At 44.0% G+C, this 23,555-nt stretch overlaps 1 protein-coding gene across 1 annotated transcript; it reads right to left on the bottom strand.

Moving 5' to 3' along the window:
* Positions 1-270: 270 nt before the first annotated feature.
* On the bottom strand, positions 271-23,544 carry LOC119434528 (transmembrane protein 135-like). Its single transcript, XM_049659517.1, has 9 exons — positions 23,175-23,544; positions 20,951-21,107; positions 20,812-20,904; positions 17,152-17,185; positions 16,993-17,058; positions 7,394-7,440; positions 3,320-3,361; positions 1,688-1,787; positions 271-498 (listed from the first exon to the last, which is right to left on the bottom strand). Exons 2-9 carry the CDS (start codon positions 21,082-21,084, stop codon positions 271-273), a joined length of 744 nt encoding a protein of 247 aa, XP_049515474.1. The 5' UTR covers positions 21,085-21,107; positions 23,175-23,544.
* Between the last annotated feature and the right edge of the window lie 11 nt (positions 23,545-23,555).

Genomic DNA, 23,555 nt, shown 5'->3' with positions numbered 1-23,555 from the left:
GCAACTCCCTGGGCTAATTAGCTCAGAAGATCTAAAATGCAAAATAATGCATCTTTTTGTCCACTTATGTATTCCGCTGTGACCGCCGGGATGAAAGTTATTGCATCTTTTTTTTGTTTTAGTTTCATGTTTGATCGCACATGGTTGACTGTGTGAAATGTATGAAACCTATTAGAAAAGTATTAGAATCTGCAAATTGTGATTATTCGATTTTAGGATCGAATTGAATAGGACATGATTAAATTCATTATTAGAAAGTTTTGAATATTTTCACACTCCTACAATAATGCAAATTGATTTACTACAGTGAAGCGGCAAAAAAGCAAGCAGGTTGGAAAGACCCACCCGGAACAGCCCAACTGTGCTGGCGAGAAATGCCCCCTGTGCAAAGGGCGCCCACCGGCCAAGTATCCGCCAAGGTCTGCGCCGCAGGTGAGGTGATGCTAGTGACAGTAGAGCTTGCAGCCCATAGCCTATCAGAAATGGTGCAGACATGCCCTGCACAGGAGAAAGAAGACCATGGAAGAAAAAAGAAGCAAAGAGTGCAGTGCAGAAACATGACAAGTTCTGTTGAACAGTGTCTGAGACTTACACAACTTTTGATTTGCAATATTGGATTGCAGATGCAGATTCAGGCACTTGCTAGTTTTTGTACCATGTCCTTACGCTGTACGATTCACTCTAAAAATATGTGCAGCATGAAAAAGCAGACCTCGATGATTGATTAAATGGCCTGGTAAATACAAGAAGGGCCGTGAAAGTCTGGTGGGAGCATGGGGAGGAACGAGGAGGCGGCGGAACACCACCTGGTGTTCCGCAGCCTAGATTCCCGAATCTTCTTACGTGCGCCACGTGGCTCGAACACATGTAGTACCCAAGAATAAAGGGCAAGAGTCAGATGACGGAGCTCAAATGACATGATGCGGCGGCCACGGTGGCATCGCGAACACGAGCCTATACCAATGGCTCAAGTTGGTAGGCACCGCCAGCACCATGGTGTAGGAGGCTAGACAGATAGATACGCCCAAAGTGCCTTAAGTTGCAAAGAATTCTTTGCATTAAAATGTACACCATATGAGGCTTATATTGACAACAAGCAATAACTGTCATTTTGCATACATTTCCTTCTTTAACATTCTGCATTTGCAACTTTCCTGTCAAGCATGCTCTGTTGTGCTGATACATGGGTGCCATTCATGACCTGAAAGTTCCGGGCACACTGAGTTCAAAGAAGAATATCCGTGCAAGATAGATGAAGATTATTGCTTGGGGTCAAGGTAAGTCCCAAAGGGTGCAAGCTTTTCCTGGAGTGTGCTTTGTATCATCTCTCATCAGGTGGTACGAGAAATGGTCTGCACCTGTGGTATCTTGCCTTGTACCATCTCTGTATTCCCTCAACGATGTTGCTATACCCATCCTCACCTTGCAGTGCAACAGTGAAGACAATTGACGATAGGGATGCCACCAAGAAAGCAAACCCTACTGAAAATGCCTATCTGCCTAAAAGTGAGGGCATGGAAGGGCTAATGGTGAAGGATGTGGGAAGGCTGATAAAATCTCAGTAGTTAAGAGGAGGGCGGGCTGGTTGGCAACTTTAACAAAGTGAGGATGATGATAAGGTGAGAAGGTTTTTCATGTTTGAGAGTGAGAGAGGGATGTGGAGGTGGCTCTGCACTTCAGCACTAACCTCAGCAGCATGTCGCCAGCAGCTTCTCAAGTGCCAACATGGCTGTCCCGTGTCAGTCGTGGCTGTGGGGGCCACAAATTCCTCTGCACCCATGAGGAGTCTGCATTGTGAACAATGTGCCTTATGCACAAAATCCTCAAGCAAAACATATGTTGCCAAGTAGGTTTTTAAGAATCACTATCACTTATTAGTTATTTTTAACGGGACATCCAATGACAGGCAGATGCCTGCCTCAACAATGGTGCACCATCATCTGTGCTCTTGCAATGTAGGTGAAATGCTGCATGCAAGAACACAACAGGTGGGAAAATGGTAGAAGAAAGGGTAAGTTTTCGGGCCGCTGGCTGCTGGAGTTGGCACTGCTTTCTCCAGCCCGTGCCACTCGCATTCTGCTTGCCTCATTTGAGGCCTCTAGTTGTCGCGCTTGGCATATGGAAACATTGTCGCTGTTGCAAGGGCAACACTTTCTCCAGAGTGCTCGCATGATTAACTGTGTATTACAACTTCCAAAAGGTGCAGCAGACGAGTAGGTGACAAACCCAGAACAGCTGTGTGGGCTGGCTAGAAACAATTGTTTGCTATCAAGTGAATGATCACGTGCTTGGGTGATTTTCTATGAATAATCCTTTTTATTTTTTATGACTCGGCCTTTATGGTTGTCGTGTGACACTCCCTCTTAATTTTTTTTTTCCTCCATGGCTGCTTTGATGAGTACTTTGAAAGAGATCCCAGTTCAGTATGCTTCCAGGCAGGCTATGACACATGGCAGAATCGTTGGCAACTGTGTACCGATGCTCAAGAATGCTATGCTATTTTGAAGAATAATTTCTGTATGTGAGCATACCTTTAATTAACTCCTTAACTACCTATGACAAGGCAACTCGTCCTCTGGTGCCAATGACGAGTTAACTCGTCGTGAACTCCGCTATTTTTCCACATATGTATACGCACAGTTTCTTGTAATTCTGAGGAATAAATAATATACAATTACTTTTGCTATCTTTTTAAACAAGACCAGTAAATATGTGATAGGCATTTCTGGTATCATATTTTTTTTTAATTGGCGCAAGATATTCAGGTTTAAAAAAAGTTAGGCACTTTTCAAAATTTGTCATGGCAGTTAAAGGTTTAAACAAATTTTCAAGAATAAGTCTTATTATTTTATGAGCATAGCCTGTAAGATTCCATCTCCTTGTGGCAAGTTTCATACTTATAATGCATGGCAAGAATATCGCAGAACATTACTGTAAGGGCCTGTGCTTTTGCACTTGACATCCAACTGCAACACAGGTGGATCCACAGTTGGATCCAGCAGGAAAACTGTTTTGTTTAAGCACTGTGACTAGGCAACATAATTATTGCCAAAGACCTGGTGAAGAAAGAGCACCACCAAATTTGTCTCAGCTGCGATTTCATTGCACCACGAGAAGGTGTACAAAGGTATTGCAGAATGCGATAAGTACAGTCCCAGATTGTAAACAAATCCAGTCTCGGCTTGTTGATTAAAGAGACTGCTTTGTTTGTGCCTAATAAAGAGCGCATCAGTGCAGTATGGCCACTGTCAGATGCACAGCAAAGATTACGCAGTATGGAACATGGCCGTTTTTGTATTTGTATGTGCTTCATACAAACCTTAAAGCTTTGCACACAGGGTCCTTCAGCTTGTTGTTGTTCCTGCATAAAGATGCATAGCTGTGATGACTACAATAGAAAGATGCAACATAACAAGAAAGCTTCAATGTAACAAATGGCAGTACAGCCAATATGAAGGCTGTAAGTCGTGCTTGTACACAACTTATCAGAGCAAAAGAAAAAGAACAGCAATAACTTGAATAAAAAATTAATTAATTAATCCATGACCCTTGTGCAACTTGTTGCTGGGCTAGTTGGCTAGTGTGCTTGAGTATGCATCTGCAATATGGGATCCCAGTCACGTTAATCTCATTACTTCACTTGAACTAGTACAAAATAACTCTACCCGTTTCATTCTTTCTAACTATAACCGAACCGCGAGTATAACCTCAATGAAAACTAACCTAGCACTTATTCCGTTAGCTAACCGCCGCAAAGTCGCCCGACTTTCGCTATTTCATAAAATTTTCCATCACACCACGCTTCACGACGACTTGATAATGCGGCCTCAATACATTTCAAACCGCGTCGATCATTGCAGTAAGGTGGGAATTGATTCATGCCACACGAAGTCTTTCTTTCAGTCTTTCGTCCCCCGTACATCGCAGGAATGGAACCACCTTCCCTCAAGTATCGTAGCCATCACCGATAACAAACGTTTTCGCGAAACATTAGCTAACACTGTATAATCAGGAGAATTATTGTATTACCAGAACTCACTGCATTGGTTTGTTTGATTTGTCTTTCTTTACTACTCTGTAACCACTCCCCTCTTTAATGCCATATGGCCCTGAGGGTATTTTTAAATAAAAAAAAAAATATGTATTTCGAAGCGAAAGATGCAAAATCAGTAGTAAGAATGTAGGACTGGGCGTGTTGGTTGAGCATATTCTGAAAAGCGAGGCGCGAAGACGACGACTAAATGGGAGATAGGCGCCCGTGTGTGTATTTTCTCCCACTGTGTCTGTCGCTAGTTCGCTTCAGAATATGCAAAATCAAGTAAGGAAACGACTGGACAGTAAAGCATGTCAGGAATAGGTCTGGCCCTGTCCAGTCTTTTCTTTACTTGTCTTTACGTCTTCTCCACTGCAAGCACAACACACTTCTCTCCCATCCTTGCAGCAGAAGACAAGGTGCTCCTGCATGCTCTCATGTACAATGGCTTGTTGAGATGCCCCCTATGGGCCTCTGGATGTGCTTGTCCTTTTTTTTACTATACAGTGTAGCCCACTTATAACTAGAGGCCGGATCTTTAGGCATTAAAAAAGCGCGTTTTAGGCCTCCAACGTCATAAATATAGGCACAATAAATTTTTACATAAATGCAAATAATTTCAAACGAAGACGTGCGTGGCCTATATCTACGATAGGAAAACAAGAAACGTTATTGCCTACGATGGCACAAAGGCGCCAACAGTTGAACATAGCCGTGCAATTGTCCCATAGAACTGACTATCATTGGCTTAATTCCATAAGCACACTGCTCATATTCATGTTCAATGGCCACTGTATCGAGCGTCGCATATAGTGAAACAGGCATGAAAAAAGAATACTTGAAAGCTGGGAATCTGATTAAAAAAAAGCGATACTTTATGTCTGCCTGATGCAATTAAATTAAGACACACAAAAACAGACAAATAACAAATGCAAGAGAGACTACGATTTATTAAGAAATTAGCATGTTCTTACATGAGGACTATTAGTACAACTCTTGGCAATTTTCTCAGTATACAATGACATTATCCGAATTGTACAGGCAAGACGTCCAACACTGCCAGATACACTTCCGCCCATTTAAGCTGCACATGTTTGAAGAAATCTGTTTGGAGAGCGCGCGGAATAGTCTAAGAATCACCGTGAAGATTGTGAAACAATAGCAAACTACCACCATCTCCAGATTTTTAGATTCAAAATTGTGCCTCTTGTCACTGAGAATGATCTCATACGCTGAGAAGGAACGCCCGATGGCGGTGAACACCTTAAAAAGTAAATGACAAATCAAACAAAAGCCGCCGTGCACATCACATTTTCTTTCTTCTTTTGCTCTTCACTCTCCTTCCCCTGACGGCTCTCCGCGGTTTCGCATTCGCCAACCGCTCGCGCAATGTCAGCGCGGCGGTGTATGCTTACCGGCGCGTCCCATTTCAATGCTGCTAGCATTTGTTTTCCGGGAGTTGGTTGAACTAAAGGACTAGGTTGAACCCCATAGCGTACCGAACAATCAATGTTGCCCGGTAACATGAATAACGGTCTCTAACTGCACTCGAAAGCGAAACTTGAGGCTAACTAGTGTTCATATAGGTGCCGATATTGAAAATAGGCATTTATAGACATTTAAGCACAAACTCCAAAATAGGCATTTATAGGCACTATTAAAACACTATAAAAGCCCTTCTTAGCCTCTAATTCATGCTTATATATCAAAGTGGGGCGATAGGAGCGCAAGGAACAAAAAAGGCATTTGCCTAAAATCCGGTCTCTACTTATAACGAACCCACCTATAGCGAAATAGTGGTTATAACGAAGTGATATTGATTTTCCATCCTAATTTCCGCATTGTCAATGCCTTTTCGGTTGAGTTTTAACTAAGCAAATAAACGCAACTCAGCAGATATAGCGAAGCATTTTTTTTTCGAGAAAAACAAAACATCCTTCCATCAAACATCCTTTTGTACGTTCGCATGCATCAACAAGGCCAAAAATAACCGCTAATTCTTGGCTCCCGGCAGCCTCCGCCAGCATCGTTTTCCCTTTCATCCAGCTCGGCTCCTTGCGAAAGCTTGCTTCACCGCATCACACAGCAAATGCTACCCGGTCGCAGTCTCCAAACCAAGCGAGCGCTTCCTTTTTTTTTTTTTTTCTTTTTTTTCAATGCCAAGCAGGCCGACCGCCGGGTACATGAGCTGGTTTAATGCCCTCCAGAAAGGTTGCTGGTTTTGTCACGTTTCTCGTCGCACAGCGTAGTCCTCCAGTTTGTTTGACAAGAAAACTCTCCTTCAGTTGATGACATTGGTGCACTTCAGCCAGTGACCTCTGGAGCTGCTGTCGCAGCTATCGACATGTTACGTATGTTCCCGAGTTCCGGGCCGGACGTTTGCGCTCAGCCAGACAGTGTTAAGCCCGCTGTTCTAAAACGCGCGCTAATGAAACACGTGCAGCGGACCCTCAACCACTTTTTTTTCAGAGGGTGTAAATAAAATTTTCTACTTGGTCTACTTGATGCTTGCATTTTTATTTTTTTAGAGTCCAGATATAGCGAAAAAGTGGTTATAGTGAAGCAGTTTTTGATTCCCGCTGACTTCCGTTATAACCGGGCTACACTGTACTTCATATTTGCATGTTGCCTTCTCAAGAGCAGGGTTGAAAACTCGATATTGTGTTTTGGTTGGCCTGCATGCTTGTCATCATTCCCTTTTTCCCAAAGCAAAAATAACTGGTGCACACTTAACTGTATGCAAAATCATCTAGGGCAGTGTTGCAGGCACCTTCTGCTCAGATGAACCAATGCAGCATTCATCGACAGGAATGTTGCACTGCCGAGTACCATGCGGGTGCACAGTGAATGCACACGGCACCAAGCACAGGTTTGCCTTTTCACCTTCATGAATTTGCATCACTGTGCAACTTTTCGCTTTTATGCCAGTTTGGTAAGTTTGGTGCAACAATATTTGTAGCTACTGGTGACAATTCAATTGATAAAGTTTCTCAAAATCATGCTTTTGATTGAACCAGGAATTGCACCAGGACAAATCCAACAGGATACATGAGTCACTGCTGGTGATTGCAGCAGGGCGTACAAAGACCTAACATTTTTGCACAAAGTTGTGTCCATGCTGCGCCTGAGTGGTTCCAGGCACCAATTTCATAGTCCAAAGGATGCAAGATCAAATCTCATAAAAACCAAAGAACATTTCATTTCAGTTAGTCTATGCCATAACGAGCCAACAGATCATTTTATGAGTTCCCATGCTTAGCTACTGCCTATAATATGCGCCCAAGAGAGATCTGTGACTTCCCGTGTGAAGCACATTTTTTGTCAACTTCAAGCATGCTTTACACATGTTAGAATGCTTACCGAATGCAATACAGGAAGCCTGCCAAACTCACAGCAAACATGAACACCTGGAAGTATCAAGTTGCAGATGTGTAAGACACAAGTGTATAAAGTTGTGCTAGTTGGATCAAGTTCAACATTGCAATGGCAGCTCTAAGGATGACACAGAAATGCACACAATACAGTACCTGTGTCATCAAGCTTGTGTCATCTTTTTTTTTTTTTTTTGCACTATTTTTACAACAATGTAAGATATAGTGCAAGACACATTTCTCGCATTCAGTGACCACCTATATTAAGACATATTGCTGAAAGCATGCACAAAATGTCTAGGAATGCACTTGCAAAAGGCAGTTTTGTTTTTGTTGCACTGCACTCAGCACCAGGGCAGAAGTGGGTACGGTGGCCTGTGCCTGGTGCTAACAGTGAAGAGAAAGAAAGCAGAAAAATCATCTAAGTGAAGAGAGTCAAACATTGAAAAAAAAGTATTTTTTTTTTAAACAAATTTGGAGCTCTTTAAAATGTATTCTGAGCTGCACAGGACTATCACAGTCATTCAGGCCAGTAGAATTGCCCCTAAAATAGAGAATATCTGCCCTCCTTAACAATCAATGTAGGTATAGGGAACTTGAGCCTATAACAGGTATCTCTTGCTCTTTCAAAAACTGTTTGATTGATTGTTTGCTTGCTTGCTTGTTTATTTGTTTGTAGAGCTAACGTCCCAAATTAAGCAAGTCGAGCTATGAGAGACACCTTAGAAAAGGACGCTGGATTAACTTTGACCACCTGGGGTTCTTTACTATGCACCTAAGTCTAAGTACAGAAATTGTTTTGCATTTTGCCCCCATCTAAGTGTGGCCCCAATGGCCGGGAATCGAACGCATGACTTCAGCAGCAGAAAACTGTCACAGTAGTGGGCTTTTCAAAACAATCATAGGTTCTAATGTAATTTTCAATAATGCGGTGAAAACTGATTATATTTGTCACGAGCGAAAGCAGACGACGCTTGGTGCGTACGTGTCTTGCGCCTTGGCGCCGAGCTCGCGCTCACGAGAGGGGCTCGAGCAATAAAGAAGAAGGGTAAGGCAGTCCCTTCCTGGTCTCCACTGTGTCTGGATGCGTCTTACGCTGCCCCGGAACCCATAGAAACCGACGGCCACAACGGCACGTCACATTTGGCGCCCAACGGCTCAAGGTGAGCTATGAAGACGTTTATTCCTTTTTGATGTGGGGTCGTCGCTTGCTGCGCATTCCTTTGGTCGAACCACTGCCTTCAGGACAGCGTCGGCTCCGTAAACCCAACATAGCGACCGCCCAGTGTTCCATCAATGTGTTCGAACAGTTGGATGACGCCGCCCGGGTGGAAGCCTACAGGACCGCTGTGTCCGAAGCAGGTGCCCTAAGAACCGAAGTGAATCAGCTCTGGCGCGAATTGGAAGGACTGAAAATAATGTTTCCGGATGGACACGACACCACCAAAGAAGTCGACGCACCAAAGCCACCTCTTGACCCGCAGTTGCAGGCAAGTCGCGACTTATTTTGCAACTTACTCGCTCCAATTGTAGAACGCATCGAGCGCTTGGAGTCGAAGACGCGTGAGGACTCGGACGCCGAATCCTGCCAGAGTACGGAGACGAGCGCTGCATCGATAAATCTTCAACGCTGCTCGGGAAACCAACACGGCAAAGCTAAAGACGAAGCTACTTTATGCATCTCTAACAGCTCGGGTGAAGATGCTCGCGACCGACTTTCAAGTTTCGCGGGTAGCTCCTTGCTGCATCTTGGGAAAGATGTCACCGCTTGGTTTCATCAAGTTGATTTTTGGTTCAGAACCTTCAGCGTTCATGAAGAGGTCGCGATACCCTTCATTATCTCCAGACTCCCAGCTAAGGATTTCACATTGATGCGCCACCACGCAAAGATGGCCAATATTGCTACTTGGGCTGATGTGAAGGCAGCGTTCTGTCGCCGTTACAACATAGATTGTGACGTAACCTCTAAGCAGCGAATGTTCGGAGCTACACAACGAGCTGGAGAGTCGTGTACAGACTTTGCTTACCGCAAGTTGGACCTCATGGAACAATGTAATTATCCAGTATTGCAAAAGGAGAAGTGTCAGTTCATCATGGCTACGCTTTCAGACAAGGCCAAGAAACACTTTTTTGACAAGAATTTTGAGAAACTAAATGACATGATAGACTCTTTTCTGCGCTTTGACCAGATCAGCAATTCCGAGGAAAACGTTAAAGTTCTGGTTGCAGTTGAACCTCCCACACCACATACCGCGGAACGCCCCGTTTTGGTAAAGGGTTCGTCTCGGAAGTCTACGCGGAATCGTAAGCGCAAGGAGAGCATAGAGTCAAGCGGTTTCTCAGAATATAAGCTACCACAGAAAAACCTACCTCAAAGGGAACATGAAGTGTAACCGCCTCCAAGGAATCCGACTTATTATTCACCACGTGTTTTTAACAGATCTCAAGAGAACACCTCCAGGATTCGTAAACTATGCTTGAACTGCTCTAGAAGCGGACATTTTGTCACACAGTGTCGCCTGCCACTAACTGCAGAATTTTTGAAGTGGCAGGAGGAATTTGAGTCCGCTAGCGCAAAAGAGCAGGGAAACGAACAACTGGTGACGCCAATGCCTGCGAGCAGTCATCAGTGATTGAGCAGGTGTCTTGTTCTACAGAAGCGGGTATTTTTTTCCGTTCCTGTCATCATCAACGGACAAACGTTTAAAGGCATCTTGGACTCAGGTGCTGTGAAAAGTTTGATTACAGCACCACTGGTTGACAGACTCAAGCTAATTATTGGGCCTTCGTCCCTGCGTTTGGTAGGAGCAAGCGGCCATCACTTAGAAAACTTGGGTCAAGTCAAAACTGTTGTAACAGTCGACGGCCAAACGTTGCAGCATGAGTTTGTCGTGGTTAAGCGGTTACCTCATGACGGAGTGCTTCTAGGCGACGACTTCCTACGGGCCTCAAGAGCCATCATCGACTGGGGTTCACAAAGCTTTGCCATGTCTGTTCCTCAGGTGTTACAAAAGGTCCACCTCATTAGAGAGCAAACACTACCTGCTTTATCACGAAAGTTAGTTCCAGTGGACTGGCATCGCATGTCTAGAGATAAAGATTGTGTGATGGTCATCACAGGGACAAAGCTCTTGTATGACCGCTATTCGGTCATTGTGGAGCCCATGGTTGTAGATGCATCCGAAAAAATAGTCAAGGTTTTGCTTACGAACTGTTCACCCCAAGCCATCGTGCTTCCATCTCAGATGACAGTTGGAGTCATAGAAGAAGCAGGGGGAATAGAGGACATTGAACTCTCTGTGGAAGACTCAACAGATCCTCCAAATTTCATGCCTGCCTTCTCCTGAGGATCTTGATGAACCACCAGGCCATGCAGTTGTTGACCCGCAGCATTGCTCAATTCAAATTGGTGAGATAAACTTTAACGTTGGCACAACGTTATCCTCAAGTGAGCTGCAGGTCGTGAAGAAGTTGTTCGCGTAGCATGCTGCTTGCTTCGCACAATCAAGTACGGATGTGGGCTCATGCAAAGTTGAGCAACATTGTATTCCAACTGGGGATGCAAAGCCTATCTCCCAACGACCTCGCAGATTGTCTCCTGCGCAATGTGACCTCGTCAAGAGTCTTATCAAGGACCTCATCAATGCCAACATAGTCTGGCCTTCTCGGAGTCCTTGGGCTTCACCGCTGGTCCTAGTAGCGAAGAAAGACGGGACAACACGCATGTGCATTGATTATCGACAGCTCGATGCAGTGACTGAAGATATTGTTTACCCTTTTCCAAGGATTGAAGATGCCCTGCAGGCGCTCACCGAAAGCAAGTACTTTTCTGGCATGGACTTGGTGTCTGGTTTTTATCAGATAGCCATGCATCCAGATGACATAGAGAAGATGGCTTTCGTTACACCTTGGGGTCTCTACGAATTCCTACGGATGCTGTTTGGCCTCAAAGGTGCTCCTTTCACGTGTCAACGAGCCGTCGATACAATCATTGACGGAATTAAGAATGACAATGCTCTTGTCTACATGGATGATTGCGTAGTCTTCAGTCAGACATTTGAAGACCATGTTTCGCACCTCAGGGACATCTTTTCAAGGTTCCAGAAAGCAGCTTTGAAGTTCAAACCACAGAAGTGTTTCTTCTTCTGCACTGCTATTAATTACCTTGGGCATGTTGTCACAAAAGATGGTGTAAGTACTGACCCATCGAAACTGGCAGCTGTTCAGATGTTCCAGCCTCCTCGAACCGTACAGGAACTCCAGTCATTCATGGGGCTTACGTCATATTTCAGGAAGTTTATCCCTAACTACAGCGTTACCGCTGCACCTCTACGATCCCTCCTAAAGAAGAATTCAGCTTTTTCCTGGGAAGAGGATCAGCAAGTGGCCTTTGAGACATTAAAGTGCGCTTTGTCTCAGCCGCCTGTCCTCAAACTATTCTCGGAGAGAACGGAATTTAGGGTGCAAGTACACACAGACGCATCTCGTCTCGGCTTAGGAGGTCTGTTGCTGCAAGAAGATGAAGAGCGACGATATCGCCCAGTGTTATACCTGAGCAGGGCACTTAAAGGCGCAGAGGTCAATTATTTTTCGACGGAACTGGAAGCCCTCGCTGTGAAATGGGCATTAGAACAGTTGCGACCATACTTGATAGGCCGCAAATTCAAGTTGTCAGTGACCACCACGCCCTTTGCTGGATCTTGCGCTACAAGGAAGGTAACCAACGTCTCCTCCGTTGGTCGCTGATTTTGCAGGAGCTCGACTTTGACGTCACCTACAAATCAGGAATCCTGCACAGCGCACCAGATTGTCTCTCAAGGACACCTCCCATTGTTCCAGAGAAAGGCCAAATCCTTGCTGTATCCTATCCACCATTGCGATACTGTGGCAACATGGGTGAAGAACAGCGTCAGGATGCATTCTGCACTAAAGTCCTGGATCTCTGCTTAATGGTGCATTGGGCACAAAGAAGCAACAGAAACGGGCCCAAAAGAAATTTTTGATGCACAATGAGGTACTGTACAGGAGAAATCAAGGTCCGGTCAGCAGTCGATTTCTCCTCTGCCTTCCTTCTCAGCGACAGGCTGAGGCACTTTGAGAAATGCATGAAGGAAGGTACGGTGGCCACATGGGCATCAGAAGAACATTTGAAGCGCTGAGGTCCAAGTACTACTGGCCAAAGCTCTATACGGATGTCAAACGTTATGTGAGTCACTGCGACCTTTGTCAGAGGATGAAGATGTCGACATCCCTACCTTATGGATTACTACAACCAATAGAAGTGCACAGCCCTTTTCATACAGTTGGGATGGACATCGTAGGGCCATTCAAGAACTCTAGAGGATATAAATATATCATCGTAGCCTTTGACTACCTCACAAAGTTTGTTGAGGCAAAACCCTTGAGGAATATAGAAGCCACAACAGTTCAAAAGTTCATTGAGCGCAGAACTGTCTTGAAGCACGGATGCCCAGCCACGATTATAACAGACCGCAGTACTCAAATGATGGCACGATCTACTGAAGCTTACTTCAAACATCGTGGCATCACACATGCTGCCACTACTGCATATCATCCTGCAGCAAATGGCTTGTGCGAAAGGGCTAACAAGACTATCAAGCAGATGATTGCCATGACTACCGCTGGGGGAGAAAAGTGGGCTGATGTACTCTCATATGTTGTATTTTGCTACAACACCGGGTACCAGGACACGGTTTGCCAAACTCCATTCTGCTTAGTTTATGACAGAGATCCAGTGCTTCCACTAGACATTGTTTACAGCCGCCGAGAACTTGAAGAACTGAAAGAAGATTCCAGTTATGGCGCGGTAGTGAGCGAAAGACTGAAAAAAAGCTAGAGAACTTGCGGCCGCGTACATCAGACTGGCACAAGAAAAACAGAAGGACTACTTCAACAAGCACCACAAGGACGTTGTGTTCGAAAGAGGACAACTAGTGCTTCTTAAGGCTCCACTCTCCGGTGTTAAATCGACCACATGGTACAACGGCCCTCACAAAGTAGTGAACAGACTGTCTCCCGTGAACTACGAGATCGAACTTGCCGATAACATGGGAACGGACATTGTGCATGTGGAGAAATTGAAGCCCTACCTGAGCCCAATTGCCAAGATGGAACAACCTCGTGCATCGGACTAAGCCGTACATGTGTCTGACGCCCTATGGATGCAGTGAAGTGTGTGGTGCAGTATAGTTCCAGTGATTACATTTATTTACGTGTTACTGTTGTATGATTGCTCTTTAAGCTTGCTTATGTTTTAGATAATTCCTGTTGTACCATTGCGAATGTTATGTGTTGTGTTTTTAGTGTTGTAAACAGTCGGGACGACTTGTTTCAAAACCCGGCCATGTCACGAGCGAAAGCAGACGACGCTTGGTGCGTACGTGTCTTGCGCCTTGGCGCCGAGCTCGCGCTCACGAGAGGGGCTCGAGCAATAAAGAAGAAGGGTCAGGCAGTCCCTTCCTGGTCTCCACTGTGTCTGGATGCGTCTTACGCCGCCCCGAAACCAATAGAAACCGACGGCCACAACGGCACGTCACAATATTGAAACCAGTTAAATCAAATTAACTCTCATATAGAACAATTTATGAACGCTGTGAAGCCGTAGCAAGAATGCACTGCAAAATGTGCAGTTACATTGAAAGAGAATCCTATGCACACCTGATAAATATAACTCCAGTGCCAAATGGCTCTGCAAATTGAGTTTTCCACACAGCCACAACACTACCATGTCTGCCTGCCATTAAAGAGGCCCTTACTAAGTTTGCAAACAGACAAGTGCAGCACGTAGATCACACGGTGGTAATCATGTCTGCAAAGTGTCAAACAGCTGCAGCACACAAAAACAGCTGAAATTTCAAACAGAAGCCTGCAAACCCTTCTCCTTTAGGGAGACCTGCTTCCACCCATACAGTCAAGGTCACATGTACAAATCACTACCTAAGGCAGTGCGCCTGCAATGTAATCGATTATGACACATGACTTCAGTAAATCATTCAATGCAGAATGTGCAATACCACCACTGGAAGTGTGTAGTGCAGCAAGAAAGAAAGAAAATAAAAAATAATAATAAAAGAAAAGTAGGGGTGGGGCTCATGACGTAAACATGACACAGTCCTTTGAGTCCGGTATGGGAGAAGGCAGCGAAGAAATGTCACTTGTCACTTGCAGACACTAGTCGAGGTAAAGGGGGAGAGTGTCTACGCTGGCAGTGAAACTTGTCTCCTGGCAGCAAGGCAATGAGATATCTTAATTTTTCTTGTCTCCTCTAATAATTAATCAATTTTAAAAATTATTCTGGTATAACGCTCCCTAGATAGCACCCTACAACTTCCAGTGTATAACCAAAATTTGCAATGGGGCCTAGAGAGGGGCCTTTTATGGGATAAAAAAAAAATTGGAGAATAAATTTTCCTTTCGGCATGGTGTGCATAATGCACAGATTTTCAGTGCTGCGGCCATGCACAAGGGCGTGTCATACCAACACAGCACATCTTCAAGAAAAAGAAAGTTGCATAATGCCACCTGATGTTGTGGTCTGGCATCAAGAGGAAGAAGCAGAAGATGACCGAACTGGGCGGCCAGCGAGAAGCCTGGTGTTTTTGTTTGAACTAATGTGGTAGAATTAAAGGCAAACTGTCGTGGCATGTTAGAGATACATTAAACAGTCAGTCGGTGGATGAAATGTTTAACCACAAGTCAGCCATTTCCTGAAGTGAGTGCACATGCCTTATAAGATGTTCACCATACAGCTGGAGACAAGGTGGGTGCAAGTAAAGCAGCGAATGAAACGTCACCGCCCCTCCAGGATGACAAACATCTATTTTTCTTTCTGACTGTTTACGCCACTGCTAAGATGAATGTGTTAAGCAACAATACACTTTCCCTTTTTATATGGGAAGAAACTCCTCCTGGTGCACTTTCAAGAAACTATTTGTCTCCTGCAGTTTTATATACACTCACGATTATCTAGACATGATAATGTTGCGTGTTCACCTTTAATTCAATCACGTTAGGTCAAACAAAAACACTAGGCTTCTAGTCGGCCACCCAGTTTGGTTGTCTTCTACTACTTCCTGCTGTTACTAAGCCACACCAGCAGGTGGCATTAGGTAAAGGCAGACTGTCGCTTGATCATGTGACAATGTCCATAAATTGGTGCGATAAGCACGAGTCCATGACGCCTGGTCAATGAGCATGCAATTTTATATCATTAGAACTTTTGCCTAACAGATAACCAGCATCTCTTTTTGTATTAAAAAAAGCATTACAAAAAGCATTAAAGAAAGTAATAGTAATTGACCTTAGATTCAGACATGTTTCTAGTGGTCAAATTTCATAAAACTTTATATCTAATTAAATGCCATATCAAACTAGTGAGCACTTTTTTGCAAATTCAATATAAATGGAATCGACTATATAATTTATGAAGTTCTGTGTCTCAAATATGTTCAGTAATGTAAGAAAGAAGTCATAGTTGTGGGCTTAAGAGTTATTTTTGAGCCTCATGCATGCACATAAATTCAAGTATGAGTGTTTCCACATTTGCCTTCAAGTAAAATGCAGCCATCAGAGCAGTAGCGCACCCAGGATCTCTGCCAGGGGGGGGGGGGGGGGTGCGAATATGCAGACAATTTCGCATCTCACATCTTAGTTGCAGTACTCAAAGGCACAAGGAAAGAAAATGGGTCAAACCGCATGGCAACCCCTTAAAGGCAAAAATTGCATCTTTTTTCCGCCTAGAGCTGCTTCAGTGAAATTCAATGCAAAGCCATCGAGCACGCAGTTGGCCCTCCTTGAATTTAAGAGTGAATGAATAAATAGAAGACAATAATAGAGTGTTTTTCTTAACCAGGAAAATTCAAGCTCCGGCCACCTCCTGAATTGTAATGTCAATGTGAACAGAGCACTGAAGGTACACGTTGGACTGGTGGGGCTCGGCACGTGGGGGGGGGGGGGGGAGTTAGGACCCCCGACCCCCCCCCCCCCTTTCGGTGCACCACTATGTCAGAGTGAGGAACACAACCTGCTATTGCTGCTTAGCAGCAGAATGCCGCAGTCATTGAGCAATGGGCAGTGTGGTTATATTTTTGTTTTGTGTGCCCTGCAATAGAAAATTATGGTATTTTTGTGCATTCTTTCTGGTGAATGAGCTTCTACATGCAGCATTGTGAAACAGATGATTTTGTCACTTGAGGTTTGTGTAGTGCAAACAAGTATGCCAGTATTTGTTTATAACAGTTGCAGCTATCGAGAAGTGGACAGTACCACACACTTGAATTTTAGGCCACCGGGGTTGATAAATGTGAACGCACTGATGTGCCAACAAAATGTTGGAAGCAGCGATCTGCCTTTAAAGATAAACAAATAGATAAATAAAAATTTATACCAGAAGAAGATTAATAAGTCGGGAATTGTAATAAGTTAACAAGGGTGTTTGGCTTACAGCCGCTAACAGCGAGAACACAGCTTTTTGCCTTGGGTGCTTTCTAGAAGCATTGCACTGACAAGCAAACAATCTTTCAGTTCTGTGGCAATGCATTCCTAAAGAAAGGCAAGATGTTGACATACCTCTCCATGAGGAACATCATGTACAATGTTCCGGCTGCGCAGGCTGTTGAACACAATCTCCGAGCACTAGAAGGAAGTAAGTGGTTCCAAGTTTGCCTCTCTTAGTACTCAGCCAAGAATATCCCACTGCCCTACCTAGAGACACTAATTAAAGCTCACCTGGTTGAGCATGTACACAGACAGAACGCGACGCCTGAAAGTGACAGGAAAGAAGACAAAATTTTGAGCACTTCATACACAGTCATCAAGGGCAGTACAGAGGTGGAGGCATAGCATGCAAAATGTGAAACAAGCTGATTTTGCTCCAAGACACTGCTTGTGGTGTATTATTTCACTGCTGTTATAGTGACCTATACGTGGACTCCACTTCAAAATGAATTCCCCAATTGTTTCCCACAGACTCTGTGCACTGCTCTTAAGCAGAACTTCTGGTAAGGGAAACAGGTTTCCAACATTCTTTATTGTTCATCTTAAAGTGAGTCTATCATATTTTCAGCACTGAAAAGCAATTAAATGCTAGCACATGGCTTAACATTTAGCACACACAACTCTGGGAAACTGAAATAGCACTAAAAGTTCACGGACATTCATGAAGTACAACAATACACCTGTTCCACGTCCATCCTTGTCTTTGCAGCACTACTCAGTTTCCCAGTATGATAGGCCAACTACACTGAATTACTACCACGCACAACACAGAAAGTGTTTGCTCTGTTCCAAGACAGTGCATAGAGATTCCTTTACATCAGGCAGAATTGATAGCTAGGCTAGTTGGTGCGATTTGATACTGCAATATGGGAAACACAAAGCTACTTGTGAAATGTGAAAAATATGTTTGCCAGACCTCAGTCATGGTATTTGATAAGGAATTTAGATACCCTTGGAGCATATATCACATGTGCTCCATGTGGCCTGGATAACTTTCAGTGTCGCATGCACCCAAAAAAGTAGTTGCAGTCACTGGTATGTATTTAGTAACAATAGCCATTCTACAGATCAAAAACAGGTCTTCACATAGTGTCTTCCTCCCTTCCTTCCTTCAGTCAGTTAAGTCATTAAAGAAACCTTCATTAGAGAAAAAAAATCCTTGTCCCCAGCAGGCTTTGAACTCATAACTTTTATGTTGCAGCTTCTCAGTTTCTGTGAATAGCTGCGATCTAACAGTGGACACAAGAAACCCTTCAAAGCCAAGGAGCAAGCAATGCAGCTCCCACACACTAAGTATCAATGACAGCACACTAGCAACTTCCAGACTTTAACGATGGAAGAGACAACTGAAACGTTATGTCATAACGACAGAGGCTTGTTTCCAGACAACTGGTGCCAAGGTGTCCGAGTAGAAAATGGCAGCAATAATCACATGCAGTCACTGACATATGCAGGCATTGTAAATAGCGCTACGACTCAAAATCCAATGAGATTTGACTTCTACTTTTCCTAGCACTGGCAGCCAGATGGTAAGTATATTCATGAGTTAATTGGAGAGTATTAATCAAATTGTTGACATCTTCGATTTTTACAGCATGCCCTAGTGTGCTCTGCTTAGCTAATTATATATATATATGCTCAGCATAAAAAGAAGTGCGCTACATGAACCGGTTGTTAGTATAGCAAGATCTGACATCAGGATATGCACTACCAACGAAACAGCGTTGTTGTCTGAAGCCACCAATTAGGATATCCCCAAATTTTATGGAGGTACTTAAAATAAAAGACACGACCAGCAACACTAAATGAGGCACCAGGCAAATGTGCAGGACATGGTAGCAAAAAGCACAGAAATTATGCTTGCAGCTGGGCAAACTCCCAATATGAATGTTGCAATATAAGTTGTAGTGTAGTGTCTAAGCAAAGTAATGCTCCAGACACACAAGACGAATCGGGTGTGGCAAACATGGCAGGCTGGTGGCAATTACGGATAGCAGCACAGATGACATTAAAAAATATAATTTACACATCTTGGCACTGAACTGGCTGTTATTCAAGAAGTACCAAAAACAATGCGCACCATTACAGCTCCTATGCATCAAGCTCTCATGTGACCTTTGGAAGTTATCAATTTAGGGGGAACTTCAACTGCATATGTCTGATTACAACAGCATTTCTATTGGCTATTTCAGATTGCCTTTGCCTGTGTGGTCATGACCTCACTTTCCACACAAGTAGGGCAGGGACTAAGAGCCTGGCAATACACCAGCCATCGTCGACATGTCTGGTGAGTTTCAAGGCATCTACTTCATGGGTCTAAGTCGGTTCAAAAAACCCACGGCGTGCATACAGTTGAAGAAAAAAAAGAAATTCTGTACAGCCTAAGCAATTACTTTCACACCCTGTCTTAGGAATCTCATTGCTCTCTATGTTCTGTCACCAGCATCACACTCAGTCATCCTTGTAGATGCACACAGCAAATAGATTCAAGTTATGCCAATGAAGTCTGTAAGCATATCCCCTACAATTGCGAGCATATGCTCCGTTTTTACCAAACTTAAAATTTGTCACACCTGGCAATGAAACGCAGTTTACTAGCCAATGCATTGCCGATTTCATCAAGAGACCGAACATAACGCACCTGTCCATGCCCACATTTTGCCTATCAAATCTTGTGTGGGTATTGTTTTCTCCCATGCTTGCAGAATCATTCAGCGCACCCATAGTGTGTACCCTGCTGTCTGACGTGTGTCGCAACTATGATGATGGTGACAAAAGGAATGTGGAAACCGTGTATTCCATTATATGATTGAGTATAATAACAAGTGAAACAGCCACAAGCTTCGTCTGTTGTTATATTGATCACATTCACCCAAGGTGGGAATCGACACCTTTAAAGGACCATGGGAAACATGACAGAGTGAGGAAGTTTAGTCCACCAGTGGAGGAACCTGCACTATTGCCATGTGTGAAGCCTCAAGCCTGCCACATGCCAGCATCACATTCATAAGGAAATTGAATTCTGAAATTTTAGAAGTCAGAACCCCGATCTGATTATGAGGCATGCTGTAGTCGGGACTCCCGAATACTTTCAACCACTTGTTTGTTTTTTTTTTTTTTTTTTTTTTTTTTTTAAAGGTGCACCTAAATCTCCACTCCACTTTATGTTTTAAGTGATGGCCCTGTCTTGAAGGTGTGAATGTACGAGCCACACAAGTTTGCTGATAGAACTGCAAGTTCAGATTTTCATTCCTAGCAAAATAAGCAAGCACCAAGAAAGTTCACCCAAAAGTTACACTTATGCACGCAGCTGACATCAAGTGGCTCTCAATTTTTTTCTTCTTTTTTATGTATCCTGAAAGGCAACACGGCATTCTGTGCAGTAACAGACTGAGTCCTAGGGACACAGTCTGTTTATGAGATGGAAAAAAATAATAGATAGCAACAAGCCACTGCAACCAGAAGTAGCCACTTCATATGGTGCATGTCAATATTTATCAGCTAGTGGCATGGGCGGTAGATTGTCAGCCTTTGAACCAAGATACTTGGGCTTCAGCATCCACTTCAACCATTACTACAGAAAAGTCTTTTACTTGCACTAATCTCTTACCCAAAGACTAATATGATACTACAAGTGCACAGCTGAAAATTGGACTTTTGCATCTCATTTATCTTTTTCTCTAGGAAATCTGGCTAACACTACATATAAGCGTTTCATACTTTAATGCTAACTTAATCAGGTGGCATTTATGCTGAAAATTAAAAAAAAAATATATATATAAAAAAAAGATGTGCCAAACATTTGATATGAAATGCATGGTGGCTTAAAATATGAAACAGCGATAGACACAGAAAAGCACATCTTGGACAGACAAGAATGGCTTGCGTTACCTGCTCGGATGCTCGACGAAAATGGAAAGAAAGCCCGAGGCAAGCCCGGCCACGAAGGTGGAATTCTGCAGATAAAGGCGGCCAAAGCCCCACCTGAGGATGGAGGCGAGCGTGCACCACTGCTATTACTGTTACTCACCTCAGCGCACAAATGACGAACATGAAGAGCATCACATTATAGCTGAGGAAGGATGCTGACCGCACACTACTCAGCACCGTCTCTGCAAATGCCCGTCTGGAGGTCCTGCGGCTAACAAGCTGCGCCACCTGCATGAACTCTGCAGCTGCCACATAGCCTACCAAAGTAGTGCAGCCAGTATTCTTTTTCTTCCCCCACAGAGAAATGGGAGAAGGGGTACGTCACTCCTGCTCTTTGAAGTGGAGGCATCGACAAGTGATAAGAGGAAAGTGTAAACGGGACCTTTCAGAGACATCAAACTTGTTAATGGAAAAATGCTTTGCTGGACCAAAAGCAAACAGTAACATTCAGGAACTGTACTAGATTATGAGCCATTGTTAAAAATAATGCTTTTACTCGCGTGGCCTTTACTGTCGCAAGAGATGCCTCACTTCCGCAATATGCAAACGTCAAGTAATGCCCTATGTTTTCTGAAGGCTAAAATAGTTTACGGTAGAAATGAGGCAGACACAAAGGATGCCGGACTTGCAACTTATGACAGTTTGCTAAAGCAATGCTGCTGTGTACAGGAATGAAGACTGAACAAAAATGAAACCTAACAAGCATGTGTGTCAGCCCAAACCTCAATCGACAAAGATAATGCTCCTCTTCCTTGATACAAACAGAAGGGACACTGATGTGATCACAACCTCCTCCTTGTAAGCAGAAAGCATCATGGGTAGACTGTTTCCATTTTGCTAATTGGCCACAGCAGTCTTTCTCCAGTAAATCCTAGTTGTAGGTCCAGCATCCTCTGTCTGCTTTAATTCTGCTGTAAACTTTACTACTGGAATATGTGGTGCATCATTCAGTCAATCAACCAGACCACCTTTCAGCTTACATAAAGCACAAACACTAACGAGCATGTACATGCATGCACACGCACCACCACAGCAAACACACAAAACTGGGGATTCTTTTTTGCGATAACTTATAAATATAGTTTTTAATGTCATCAAGCATTTCAGAGTGTAGGCTGCGCACAATTTTTAAAGCAGCTGTAGTCGAGGTATAATTGCTATTAAAGAAAAAAGATGGGTTTAGCTATATGTACAATAAGGTAGGGTAGATTTGCTGCATAATCGAACCCTCGCATTATAAAAGCAAAATATTATGTCGTGCTTTGTCGCATTATTCATTTATATAATAAAGATGTTTATTCTCTCTCCCTCTGTCGCATTTTTAGCATTAGTTCTGACCAGCTGATTCTACACAAGGTTAAATTCATACATCATACCAAAAGCAAAACACCTGCTGTTTTAGTAATAAATGTCATAACAAGCGACATATATGTCACAAGATATAGAAATTTGAACGCATTCCCAGGAGCTGCTGCATGCGCGCACTCAGTTCTTACAAAGGTGGATTTTTTTTTGTTTTGTTTTCACATTCGCGTTCATGGTACGCTAGTCAAAGCAACACCGTAAATTTATTGTTTTTTACCGGACACGAAATAACACGCTCCACACGGCGCTAGCGTGAGAAGAGACAAAAGAGGCAAGAAAGTAATCTTCGACAGTGCCCATCACATCAATAACAGAAAGACATCGCGCAAACTATATTTTATTAACCTAACGCCATTTGTGGCGCTTGTTTGGTATGCATGAACGAAAGCGCGCTCGTTGCATCTCATTCACATTGGTGGCTTGCAAGAGAGACGCCTCAGATTACCGCTCGGGCGCTCCAGTCGTGCTTCGAACCTAAATTCAAACCCCGAGGCGCCTAAAAGCGGTCAAGAGGACGGACGGCACGCATGAGCGTTTCCTAAGCTCTGCCAATTTCTAACCGAACCTCACAGATATCCTCATCCTCTGTCCGGTCACCGTGGCTGGTCAAAACGCAGTTTCGTTGCAGGAGATTCGCTAAATAACGTCACACGAGTTTTCCGCAGTAGCCTACAGCGTCCCTTTCACACGCGCGCGCGAGTTTTTGCCTATGTACGCGGCAAGCTAGCAAGGCTCTTGGGGACGTACTACAACGCGCGTCCGCATGGTCAGCTGACTCGTGCATACGGCGTAACGACGCAGCACCTTACGAGGAAAAACGGTGCAGCGAACGTTTCCCGATCAAACACTTGTTCGACTATCTGTATTAGCGAACACACAGCTCATTACAGACCTACATAGACTTTCTCTCTCTCGTTGTAAGCGTGTCAGCTTGTGTCATCGAAAATAAACGCACTGACCAGGTAGAGCACGCTGTAGAGCTTGATAGAGTTGCTGAAGGTGTCGAAAAACAATGTCACCCAGCTAGCAGTGCACGAAGGCTCCCACGGATGCGCGATTTCATAGCAACGAAACGGCAGGCTAGTTTCCAGCAACTTGCTTAAAACCGCCATTGCAAGGCGGCTACACGTTGAATGGACACAGGAGGAAAAACTTGTCCAAAGTACTTTCACCTCTCGAAAACAAGTCATACGTCCACGCCACCTACATCTCAACGGCGCGTACCGGCCTTCGGGTGTGCGCGGCATTCGATTGGACCAGCCGACATTTTTAACAGCTGTTCGCTTTGCGCGGCATACTCAACAAGCATTATGCGCTATAATAGGTGGGAAAAAATTGTC

This window comes from Dermacentor silvarum, unplaced genomic scaffold, assembly GCF_013339745.2.
Source record: "Dermacentor silvarum isolate Dsil-2018 unplaced genomic scaffold, BIME_Dsil_1.4 Seq12, whole genome shotgun sequence".
Lineage (NCBI taxonomy): Eukaryota > Metazoa > Arthropoda > Arachnida > Ixodida > Ixodidae > Dermacentor > Dermacentor silvarum.
Note: the sequence above shows the minus strand (reverse complement) of the source record. Positions and strands in the feature narration are given on the sequence as shown.

What these genes read in the sequence shown, in the direction of transcription:
- LOC119434528 (XM_049659517.1), bottom strand. Translation starts at nt 21,084, where the DNA reads ATGCAGGTGGCGCAGCTTGTTAGCCGCAGGACCTCCAGACGGGCATTT. An exon ending in ATGATGTTCCTCATGGAGAG is followed by an intron (nt 7,441 to 16,992) that starts GTATGTCAACAT and finishes TGATACTTCCAG; the next exon opens with GTGTTCATGTTTGCTGTGAG. An exon ending in GGCTTCCTGTATTGCATTCG is followed by an intron (nt 3,362 to 7,393) that starts GTAAGCATTCTA and finishes ATCTTTATGCAG; the next exon opens with GAACAACAACAAGCTGAAGG.